The sequence below is a fragment of the Maniola hyperantus genome, chromosome 1 (assembly GCF_902806685.2).
Source record: "Maniola hyperantus chromosome 1, iAphHyp1.2, whole genome shotgun sequence".
NCBI lineage: Eukaryota > Metazoa > Arthropoda > Insecta > Lepidoptera > Nymphalidae > Maniola > Maniola hyperantus.
The window spans coordinates 4,407,605-4,421,047 of record NC_048536.1 but is presented as its reverse complement, the minus strand read 5'-3'; the positions used below and the strand labels follow the sequence as shown (position 1 = coordinate 4,421,047).

Genomic DNA, 13,443 nt, shown 5'->3' with positions numbered 1-13,443 from the left:
GGACTAACTACATTTATACAGCTCCATTCGCGTTTCGCTGAACGATTTTGGTTACGCTTAGACAGTTCCGCTTATATCAGCCGCGTATAGCATCATACGCCTGCTAGCATGCTAACGCCAGTGTTCAGCGCTGTTCCGCTGCGTACAACGCTGTTCCGCCGCGTACAGTGCTATTCCACAGTGTTGTACGCGGACTGTCCTCGACGTTGAAGTTGCAACTTGCATACGCTGTACGCGACGGAACGGCGCTGTACGCGGCGGTACTGCGCTGAACAGTGGTGTTAGCATGCGCATGATAAAAACACACTTGTCTTCACTTTATGCCTGTTTGCTGCGAAAACTGAATAGACGCTTTAAGGTGAAAGAATGTGTACGAATCTTCATACAAAACTGGGGGTTTCCATGGATAAAAGCTGTGATAAGTGTAGTTAGTCCCTTATGTGAGGGCCTGGCTTTATTTTTGGAATAGAAATAAAGCAATGGGTTAATGTTGATCAAGGATATTCTATCGATATCCTTTGCGCATCTCTAGTCTTGAGAATAGCTTGCGTATTCAAAACAATCCCATTAAACGTGGAAGCTTGAAACGAACTACGTAGCAATGATAATCTAATTACGTTACGTTTTAATTACTATCCATAATAATAATATTATATATGCGATTGTCAGTTTGTTTGTTGGTGTATGCTACGATCAGCCGCAACGTGGCCAAGGATGTGACATTTTGCATTAGTCCCTCAGGCTACCTACTATTTATTCCGGAAAATCAAGGTTCATACGGGATTTTAAAAACCTAAACTCGCGCAGATGACGTCACGGACGTTAGCTAGTTGATATAAGGCTGACAAATATGTTTTTAATATTATGTTTTGGTCATTTTTGAAGACTGATGCTGATTACGAAAATATAATCATTTATTACTTAATACACTTTCAAATCCAATATAGCGGACTAACCCCCCGTTCCCACTTGTCGTTTGTCGTTTGTCGTATATATTGGTATATATTGATATTGCAGTGACAGTACATTTTGACACAAAATGCACTGCTACTGGAACATCAAGCGATATACGACAATTTTCAAAGTAAGATAACTACTTATACCAAGTGGGGTATCATATGAAAGGGCAGACCTGTATATTCAAAAACAGATTTTCATCTATTTTTATGCATAACAGTTATTGATTTATCGTGAAAAATGTCGAAAAAAATACCCGAGTACAGAACCCTCGGTGCGCGAGACTGTCTCGCACTTGGCCGATTTTTTTGTTAATATTAACTCAATGCTACACAAATCTTGTATAGCGAAGTTTCATAATCTTTATGAAGTTTTGCGGAAACAGCTGCGCATTTTCATCGCGATCTCAAACAAATAGCTGAAACCCAAAAAACTTTTCAGAAGTGTAGCATTTGATAATATCCTTTGTCGAATACTTTTTAAACAATTATTCGAAGCTTTGCCGACTTCTTTGATGTTCGTGAAGAGCTGAATATTCTTTTGAGAATTTAATTGTAAACAGACGAAATTTCGTAATAATTGATTCGTGCTACTGGTTTGCTATTGTGTTGCTTAGGGTGCAGACTCACTAAGCGTACAATAGAGTATTTTAACAGTCCTACAATCTCTTCAATGTCGGAGTTTGCTAGAAACCTTCGGTTTCGGTCAAAACTTAGCCCCAATTTGGCCCACGACATGTGCCTAGTGATAGTCACTAGTGAGATCGTATTTTACGTTTTACCTTTCCTACCAGTTTTACCTACCAGTTATCTAATTATTTCGCCAGAGCATTTATATAGGTATGAATGAAACGCTATTTAAAGAATCTTAGAAAACATGGCGCTTGTCCGTGACTTTATAAATAGATTTGCAGAGAAATTACTTATTCTGGTATAAACTAGCCACCATTGATACCCGCAGTTTGGTCAATTACTATTGTTTCACTATCCAGTTAAATCAAAGACTTAAAATTTTGTTACGTGCAAGGACAGCAAGCAGCAAGAGTACCTGGTTTATTTATTTTATTTTATTTATTTATTTTTATTTAGACAAAACGAAAAGTGAACAATTTACACCACACTTTTAGACCAAAGCACTAGATAAAAAGCCGAGACTGGTGTTGGCAGTTTGCAGCCCAAATAGACCAATAGAAATAGGTTGCATTAGATGCATCACAAAGCTTAAGACGTCACCAGAGATCTCTCACTTTTTACAGCGCGCTCGATGCGAACGTACCTCGCATTTTCAGTACATAAAACCGCGCCTTTTGCGGATCTTGCAACTGTAAGCTTCTCTTAGCTTAATTTTAGTATCGAAAGCTCAAATGAGATGGACAAAATTTGCCCCAGGCTGAACTATGCCTATCATGAACTTAATGCCACGACTGCAAAACAACATGCGACTTTTCTTTTCTTAAAATAGAAGATTTTTACTATTAAATGGCAGATAAAGCATCTCTGTAAATTTATTAAATGGCACATATATTATCATCTCTGTAGATTCTGGGGCACGCCTCCATACAATTTTTGTCCATCTCCTTGGATTCTAATCCGAAATCTCTTTGTGAAATTCCTTACTCTAAGGGCCAATGCATAACGACGAAACGGTGTCGAGCCAAGTCAGTTTGATAACAACTTAAACTCAGCTTTGTGCACTCTCGCATATACGGTTGAAATTAATTAAGCTTAGTTGTTACCAAGAAAAACGTCTCACCTCGGTTCCGACCCTATCTGCCGGTGTGCGTTGCATCTAACTATTAAGCAATCCCGGCTTCAATATTATAATGTTTGATATAAATAACAGTATAGCGTTAGAAAAGCATGGCGGGGCAATAAATACATAGTATGTTTATAATTAAGAAAGCTTTTGACATTAATGGGGTAATAAAAGCATTTATCAGTTAAACTGGATCAACTAATCTTATCCTATAGTTAACCAATATTTAGATTCGGTTCTATTTAATAGACTGTGAGAATTATGTAACCTAACCGTGATTATAGGGTCAGTATTTGAACACCTTTGCGCAGTGGTGGCGCAGACCTGTGGTTTTATAAATGGGAGCTTCTAGTTTCGATTCCCGACGGGGTTTAGGTAATTTTGGTTTCTAAATTGATTCAAGTTTGACTGAGAGGCTTCGGTGGGGTTATTCAAGGGGCGGACCAACAAATTCCTAAAAGGAAGCAACGCATCGGCGGCTCCTCTGGTGTTGCAAATGTTCATGGGCGGCGGTAATCACTTAACATCAGGTGACCCGCCTGCTCGCTTGCTCGCTATATCTATAAAAAAAAAAAAAAAAAAAAATATTATCACTTACTGACAAAACCATGTCACCAAGCGATTAATAAACCTATTGGATTTAATATTCTGCACGAATAAAAAATAGCACTTATCGTTTTGTAAGATTATATCTATGTGTGTAGGAAGTTATCAAATTTGAAAGAGCAAAAAACCATTAAAAGCTAAATTTTTTACTGAAAAAGTTAATTAATGCCTCAATTATGACTAATTAGTTCTAGGCATAATTAACTCATCAATATTCAATGATTTTCGTCAAAAAGTTGATCAAGAAAAAATTGTAGGTAATTCAATTCGTATATTTTAATATTTTTATTTTTATCTTTTTTCGTATTTTTCGTATAAGTACTTTAGATTATACATTGGAGATATCCATTACGAGACCCGTGTATAAAAATAGTTATAAGTCAGAATATTAATACAATCTTGTACCTAAAAAAGCTAATTTTTTTTTAGTCTTCTATATAACCTCGTCATCAGTATGAAACTGTCCAGCAATTTCCATTACAGTCCTCTTGGGAATTGCTGACATGCAGCCAGTAAAGATCTGATAACAGTCTGTAGTGAAATCCTCTCTTCAGCAAAATGAGAATTTCCGAGCAAGTGGGAGAAAAACTATTTTTCAGTAATATGTAATTTAATTTCATTTAAACATCTTTATGGCTTAATACTATGACAAAGAATAAAAAATACAGAATAGACTTAAAAGCAAAGGGCGACCCTATCACCACAGTGATCTCTCTAGGGAACCTATACTTAAGCACTGTAACTGTATGCGGTAGTATAAAAGTACCTAAGTTAAGTTTGTTTCTTTTACACAAATAGGTACCTACATACGGAGAGTTGTGTTGTATGATCAAAATAGCTAGATATATCATTGATCGACAGAAATGAGTTACAATATCACCTATTTACTGAATGCAATGCAGGCAAAAAGCACGACTGATGAACTCGTGCCCATCAGTGAACATAGATTGAGACAAAAATAAAGTCCTAATTTTTTTAATCAATGGAAATATGCCTTGACTGCGATCTCACCTGGTGGTAAGTGAGTTGATGAATGACGATGATGTCTAAAATGGAAATGTCTTGGTATACGCTCACGGATCACCTTTAAAGTACTGTTTAACATCTGTCCGAAAATATTAGACTTGAACCCAAAAAAGTAAACTTATTTCGGAGATCGGTTCACGTGTCGAATTCGCGAACTTGTTTCTGAGAGAGAACACTACTGACGTTTGCACTTGATGTATCAATTAATATGCATTATGAACAGCCGATTGGGTACCATGATAGCCGTGTGCATATGCAACCGACGGGAAAACTCGGCCACAGGTTCTAATCCACGCTTATGAGTACCCATGTTGGTATTTTGGTTCAACTTTTTTGAATATGAAATTCTGGTATCTTATTTAATGAATCTATCCTAATATTATACAGAGGATAGATTTGTTTGTTTGTTTCTTTGTAATAGATAACTTCTGAAACTGCTGAACTGATTTTAACAATAATTCTTTCACCATTAGAAAGCTACTTTGCCCAGAAGTAACATAAATTATATATAATGTAGGTATCTGTAGGTATAAAGCTTAAAGCTTCGGGTTGGTATATTGAACTAAGTTTTTCTGTTGGTATAATTTTACTATTTACGTTACGGAGACGGCTTACGGAGAATCCAAACCAAGTTTCACGGATATCACTCATGTTCAGTTATTTATTAACAGCTGATCGGTTGTCAAACTCGGCACACCGTCTGCACACTTCACGCAGGTGCGTAAGCGATTGTTTGTTTAACACAATTAGTTTCGTGCGCGGTACTCGAATCATCTATTATTAGATACAAAACTTCACAGCCGCTTCGCCCTGTCCATCACCCGTATCAAATTGATCTTCGTTTTGCTGCACAAAAATGTACCTAATTAAAATAATCGCACATTAATTTTGATAGTTTCTGCATACACTGGCTCCACTAGAGAGAGGGTTTTTGACATAGACTTTGCTATCTAGACAACCACGCTATCTTGTTTTATTAGAAGACTTATTGAAATTGAAGTTCATTTATTTGTGAATAAAGTGATTTAGGTGTTGGTAGGTAAAGGTAAAAATATGTGGTCGGCAATAGTATAATACATGAGTTTCGGTTTCGATGTATAAAATATAAAGTATACCTACTTAGATATTGCTTGGGCAGTAGGTAGAGTTTAGATTTTTAGTTTTCATTTGAGAGGCTAACCTCACTTAACTCACAAGCGTTTCTTCGCGCTAAATTATCTACTTTTACTTTCAGAATTTACTTACGGCAATTATGCAATAACTCCTTTTAAAGTTTATATCTACGTCTGAAGTAGGTATTAGGCACTTAAATCTGAATGTTAGGATTTTGTTGATATAATAAAATGAATGGCAAACACCTATCAGTCACTTGGGACACTCTGAATTAATATTAAGATAACTTTTTGTATGTGACCGTTTTTTGTTTACCGTAATATTTATGTTATGTATCTTTTTCAGACAATTAGTAGGCAAGTATGATAGAGTGCATGCAATTAAACATCACTTATACGTTCATTAATAAATGAATTCTTAATGAAAAATAAATATCATCGATAACCAATCTTCATAAATCAAAATTACATACATAACACAAAACATTAATTAATGTCGTATAGAGAAAACAACGCTGACACGATTTTAATTATACCCAAAACTAGATCGAAAACCGAACGGGTTCCAACTCATTAATCTCTTATAGTATTAATTCGCCCACGCGTGTGGTCAACGTATCCCCCACCTTAGCTTCTAATCACGAAGCCTAATCCGCTAAATATTAGCCAAAATAGCGCGAAAATCGTTTTGCGCTGCGCGTGCGCCGGGGTGGGCTAAGGTAAACGTCAGTCGACGTCGCGATCTCTTGCCGACAGGGATCTTACACGCAACGCCGCGAAATTCGGAGCTGTATCGATAAACGAAAGAAAATCGCTTCGGACACCGAAACAAATACCAAAAAAAACCTATGGTCATAGGGCGGTAACGCGTGTCATGGTTAGGGCGCCAGAGTAGTGATGTGCGCAGAGCGATGCGGCCTGTGCTCATAGCCGCTTGCTTACTGCTGCTTGCGCCCATCACCGATTCTTGGTGGTGAGTGTTTTTTCTAGCCGTCTTTACCATGTCAATGAAAGCAAAAGTTGCGACGTGATTGAGGTTAAGTTGTATTTAAGCGAGCGCTACGCAATCGGTAGAGCTTTGACTTACGCGCTTGAATTTTTTTTTGTTTTCGATATACACATTCAAAACATTTTCATTAACATTGAAATATAATTGTCTGAATAAATGGAGTATAAGATATTCTCAATTCTATGAGAATAGTATAAAAAATTAAAAATTAAAGCTTTTAAAACTGCTCTATTACTCGTAACTTAAGCTAATTATTTCATGAACAAGAACAGAAATACACGAACAAGAATACAAATCACTTAAAAAATAATAATATCTATTTTAGTCAATGAAATAATCACTATATTATATATTTATAATTTTTCTAGAAATTTAAATTATTTAAAATGATAGAGAACGCAAAAGCTCTGCCGAAAGCTTTAACAAATTACGAGTAGGTATGTGAACAAAACATGAAAATTACGTAGCTTTCTCTCTCTCTCTATGTATACCTATTAACTTCTATTCAGACACTGTAGTATGCTTTAAAAGCAATAAATATCAATACAAACGAAGCCTATCGTAGTTTTTGACACTGTATCATCAATTCTCACGCATTTATTTTGAGCGCCAAAACAAAATGTCAGGAGGTAATGAAACATTGAGTGCAGTTCAGAAAGAGTAGGTAGTTCATTCTGAAGTAGATCATGTCTATTAATAATTTTTTACACGAAAATCCAAAAAAATCGGTCAAGTTCGAGTCGGGCTCGCAAATGAAAGGTTTATACCATCATACAAGATCGTACATGGCACTTTTTAATTTTTTAAAATTTTCATAGCAGTCATTTTGAAATTATTATTATTTGCTGTTATAGCGGCAATAGAAATACACATTCTGTGTCACAAATTTCATCTCTCTACCTACTAGGTTCAAAAGATAAAGCCCGCTGATATACCTACAGACGGACGGACGGCTGGATGGACGGACAGACGAACAGTGGAGGCTTAGTATTAAAAGGTCCCGTTGGCACCCTTCGAGTACGGAACCCTAAAGAGGAGTGTATCGTTTCAGCCCATGTATGTGAACTCCTTTGTCCCATTCAATTTACCCCAGATTGCTCCGACATCAACGATCCCACCACAACTTCCAAATGCCTGAACAGATTTGGATCTATAGAATATAGTTAGAACTTGTAATCTATTTATGAATGGCTAATTAAAAAATATGGTAGATGTATGCCGAGATTTTCAAATGTGTTTTCTTACCATTATTTTGACTTAATGTACACCAGACCTGATGTAGTGCAAACCGCAGTAGGTTTTTTTTAAAAGTTAAGCTTTAGTTGATGTCCACAACTCAGTCCACGTGCATTTAAGTTTTTAAAATTCCCATAGAAAATCTTTGGATTTTCGGAAAAAACAGGGTTTATTGGTTTGTCCTCAATCACGTCGTAACGGAGCAAACGTGTCGACGTGATTTTTTTGCATTGGTATTGTTACAGACCTTGAGAGAGTTACCTACGCTATTTTTTATGCCGGAAAATCAAACGTTTCCCACGGGATTTTAAAAAAATCTAAATCCATGCGAGCGGAATCGCGGGCATCAGTAGTTTATAATATGCACGCAAGGATGTTGATATACACGCCTGTTAGGTCTAACGTCTGTCTACTGTCCGTTTGTCTGCACTCGTTTATTAATAAGCCCCATTTGTAATACTCCATCACAGCTCTATCATAGTATGACGGATTAGAAATTCTATTGGTCTGTGGTAGCTGGAACATTGTTACAGGATTAACCTACTCATACATACTTAAATCAGTATCCACATTATAAATGCGAAAGTGTGTTTGTTTGTTGGTTTGTCCTTCAATCACATCGCAACGGACCGACGTATGGACGTGATTTTTTGCATGGGCATAGTTGAAGACCTGGATAGTGACATAGGCTACTTTTTATCCCCGAAAATCAAAGAGTTGGATTTAGATTTTTTTAAATCCCGTGGGAACTCTTCAATTTCCTGGAATAAAACGCCTTTATCCTTCCCCGGGATGTAAGCTAACTCTTTACCAAATTTCATCACTGCACAGCAGTTGTAACTGATCGGCCGTGAAAAGCTGGCAGACAGACCGACAAACAGACAGACAAACACACTTTCGCATTAATAACATCCTAGGTGTCCGTAGAAACTGCTGCTTATAGGAATTATTTCGGTTCTGGATGAGGTGGTCTACAATTTCTGTAGGTAATAATTTAAAACAAAACCTAAGAACTTGGTGATTTAGTTATTATTATGAGATTTATAACTGGGAAGTGTAATAAAGGCGATTCTGCACGGGCTTAATCCGTACCCACTCGTGCGATGGTGCCAAATGTAGGCCACTCGCCTTTAATTGTTCAGATTTGATTTAATGGTGGTCGCACACTGGTTGGACCACATTAATTATGTCGCGATTATGATTGATTTGAGAGTATTACTCATCCATTTCTTAGAATGACTGAATTATAGAACTTTATAGAGCTCTCTCTATATACTCGCTCGCTCGCTCTTAGTCCATTAAACTGTGTAGCGACAACTCATTTCTTTGAGTTTATGATATTCCTTTATCATCATCATCGTCAACATCGTCAACTGATAGTCGTCCACTGCTGGACATACCTACCTAAGTCTCTAGGATACGATAGGCCTTGTTGTTGTATGGACTTCCACATACCACGGTCTGGTCCAATGCTGCGCTTTCCGGTGCGAGGTCGCCATTCTAGCAGCTTGGGTCCCCAACACTTTATCTATGGTCCCCAACATCTACCGGTTCTTCAAACTATGTGCCCTGCCCACTGCCACTTAAGTTTCGTAACCCGTTGAGCTATATTATCGGTAACTATTATATTATACTACACTCAAATTATTTATTCAGAATTGGTAAAATTTTACGCTTCCTGATTGTCAAAAATTTTTATTTGTAAGATGATATGATATAGTGGTGATAATTAATACGTACTTAAAACTAAAGCTACGAGGGTTCCAAACGCGCCCAGGTCTGAGAAGAGCCCACAACAAACTCAGCCGGATATTCTATTTAACCGACTTCAAAAAAAGGAGGAGGTTCTCAATTCGTCGGAATCTTTTTTTATTATTATCACCAATCAGCCTGCACTGTCCCACGTCTGGGTAAAGGCTTCCCTCCGATCCTTTCACCATTCTCTATTCCGTGCCTCTTCAGACCACGTAACCATAAACTACCACGCTGGATTATATATTTGACGCAGACAAACCCAGCATGCAGCCATAGGCGAGCCGGTGTAACATCGTTCACACGCTCCTCGCGATTTCAATGAGCACCGGTCGGAATCCGCTGACATGGTGTAATCCAAGCCCTCCTTGTGCCGCGACTTTGGTTCTTGTATGATTGAAAATACATACCTACCTACTTACATACTAATATTATAAACTAGCTGATACCCGCGACTTTGTTCACGTGGATTTTGGTTTTTAGTACCGTACCTCATAAGGAAAAACGGAACCCTTATATGATCACTCTGTTGTCTGTCTGTCCGTCTGTCAAGAAACCTACAGGGTACTTCCCGTTGACCTAGAATCATGAATTTGGCAGAAAGGTAGGTCTTATAGCAGACATGAGGTAAAAAATCTGAAAACCGCGAATTTGTGGTTACATCATACGAAAAAAATTAAAATGTGTTCATGAACAAATATTGCTATTTGCAACCTTCAAAGTAAGATTACTATACTAAGTGCGATATCATATGAAAGGGCTTTACTTGTACATTCAAAAACGGATTTTATTTATTTTTAGGCATAATAGTTTTTGAATTATCGTGCAAAATGTCGATAAAATACGATTGTAGTAGGACGGAACCGTCAGTGCGCGAGTCTGACTCGCTCTTGCCCGGTTTTTAATCTCGTAGGAACTCTTTGATTTTCCGGGATAAAAGGCAGCCTATGTGTTAAGTCGGGGTAGAAGCTATCTCCTTTCCAAATTTTAGCTAAATCCATCTAGTAGTTTTTGCGAGAATGAGTAACAAACAGAATATACACACACACACACACACACGCACACGCATACGCACACACATAGGAAACACACAAACACGCGCGCGCGGTCATGGAGTGGATGAAGTCACGGGTATTATCTATTTGATACAGAGAAAATTATTAGGTAAGTTCTAGCTGCCCCGGCGAACTTCGTACCGCCTAACAGATTCAAATTTTTTTAAATTTTTCTCTTCGTAAGAACCATCCCCGTACCAACTTCAAGGAATATTATAAAAAAAGAATTAGCGAAATCGGTTCAGCTGTTCTCGAGATTTGCGATGACCAACACATTTAGTGATTCATTTTTATATTATAGAGATATATACAGAAGAAGATATTCCAGAAAATTAAGGGGTCGCATGGGATTTTCAAAACATAAATCCACACGGACGAAGTTGTGGGCATCAATTAGTATATACTCGTAACTAGGATTAAAACATGTAATTTTATATTAGAAATAGGAGCTATCGCACAAAATCGCAGATAGCTAGATTAGATGTTTATGATATGAGTCAATGTAATTTAAGTTAATTGGAATAAAATGGCAGTAGGGAAATGTTTTCTTTTGTTTCCACCCAGCTGCGACCTGATACTTATAACTAAACTAGCTGAAGCCCGCGACTTGGTCCGCTTGGAACTCTTTGATTTTCCGGGATAGAAAGTATGTCACTCTCCAGGTCTTTATCAATACCTATACATAAAGATAAATCATAAAAGAACTGGTCAAGTGCGAGTCGGATTCGTAGACGATGGGTTCTGTACCATCGTATACAAGGTACACCTAACAATTTTATGTAGAACACTGCAAGTACCTATATTGTGATTTAGTATATTAATTTTTTGTAAACACTTTGTGATGTAACCACAATTTTACTGTTTTCGGATTTTTTCCTTTAGGTACTTGAGCTGTTAAACCCACCTACTTGCCAAATTTCATGATTCTAGGTCAACGGGAAGTACCCAATAGGCTTTCTCGATAGACACGACGCATGGACGGACAGACAACAAAGTGATCCTATAGGATTTCTTTTGAGGTACGGAACCCTAAAACACGAAGAATATTCAAGTCAACCTGCATCAATGTAAAATATTGCTCACAAGGCCCTTTTACACTATTATTATTTATAATAATCGATGTTTTATCCGCTAATAAATTCGTGATCCCTCACATAAATCAGCGGGCATGAAATTCAATAAAGTCATATCGGACGGGTACCGCCCGGGAGAGGAGGTTAATTTGCAATTAATCAAGAGCCTTAATTTAGAGGCCGGGGATAAAAATTGATGCGTAAGGCGATGATCACAGTGTACCTATACTCTATAAAAAACGACTTATCACGCACCATTTTAACTCTATGGGTCAACTGTCATGTCAAAAGTAACTATTCACCTTTAAAATTAGGACTAAATTCGTACTTTTGACATGCAATTTGACAAATAAAGTTAAAATGTGAGAAGTCATTTTTTACGCATTATAATATTTTATGTTACATTTGCTTATGCTCGCGATTTCATCCGCGTGGACTACACTTTCAATCCTCTATAAGCCCCTTATGGGTTGACTTTTTCAAAAATCCTTTAGTATAGCGGATGTTTGTCCTAATAACTGTCTGTTTGCCAGATTTCAACCTGGTCTATAACAGCTTGAGCTGATACATCAGTCAATCAGTTACCTTGTTCTTTTAAATACTTAGGGTGAAATCTATAGAGTGCAATATGACTTTGCTTAGACTTAAGTCAGAGTTAAAACAAGACAGATGTATATTGTATAGGGTCCTGTCTCTCACATAAATCTGTCTCGTTTTAACTCAATCTTAAGTCTGAGCAAAGTCAAAGTGCGCTCTATAGATCTCAGCCTGTGACTAGCACCTGCATGCGACTTTGTTCGTGGAGCTTACAATTTTTTCCGTAAGTTTCGATAGGTATATTTTGTCATCACGGACCACTTTCTTCGACGTGAAAATTTTATGTCACGATGACTTAAAAAAACCGCGCCTCAAATCTACTCCACTCTGCAGGTGGGCGTTTCGCCTAAGGCTTCATACGTGGCACATGACAACAAATTTCGCTAATGGTTATACAAAGTATGATGGAAAGGAATTACTTAATTCCCCGAGACTGGCTTTGACAGATTGATTAATCGCTCCCAATGACGGATGGGGCATTATTAACTTTTTTTACGATTTAAATACGCTAATGAAATCAACAGCTACCCGATAATGATCGATAATTTACCTTATTATATTATAATATAGCTTCAATGGCGCAACGGTTGAAGAGACGGAATTTAATCTGAAGGGATTTTAGTTCGACTTTCATCCGTTGGATTTTTGTTCTAAAACAAGCTTCATATTACTTTATTCAGCATTTATAAATTGGTAAATGCTACTAACGATTCAAAAGTACTTGTATAAGTACCTCTATTTAAATACTTTTTCATTTTCATGGGAAAGTAATTCATTCAGCGAATTTATTTTCAACTATTATTGAGATAAAACTCTAGTAAAGTTTACACGGAATTAACTCAAATTAGATGCTTTGTTGATCTCCTAAGTTTAATTTTTATTGAATCAAAACAATATACGACAGATTCGGAAAAATAGAAAAATCACTTTATTCTAAGTAATATTACGAAGGCAAATGTTTGTATGTAGGTGTGTATGTTGGTTTCCGCGGGATTTTGAAAAACCGAAATTCAAGTGTTATCGCTTCGCGCCACAACTAATGAACTGATTCCGCTGAAATTTGGAATGGAGATAGATTATGCCCTTAATTAACACATACGCTACTTTTTAACCGACTTTAAAAAAAGGAGGAGGTTCTCAATTCGACTGTATGTTTTTTGTTTGTTACGCGATTACTCCGTCAATTATGGACCGATTTTGATGATTCTTTTTTGTTTTTAAAAACCTAAATCCATCTAGACGAAGTCGCAGGTATTAGCTATTAT

General features: G+C 37.0%; 1 protein-coding gene across 1 annotated transcript in view; it reads left to right on the top strand.

The window, feature by feature from the left end:
- The first annotated feature begins 6,197 nt into the window (after positions 1-6,197).
- The window catches only part of Wnt6 (Wnt oncogene analog 6), a 48,913-nt gene continuing 41,667 nt past the window's right edge, over positions 6,198-13,443 (top strand). The window contains exon 1 of the mRNA XM_034984613.2: positions 6,198-6,429. Within this exon, the coding sequence (XP_034840504.1) occupies positions 6,368-6,429 (62 nt within the window). The 5' untranslated portion in view covers positions 6,198-6,367. The remainder of the gene's footprint in view (positions 6,430-13,443) is intronic.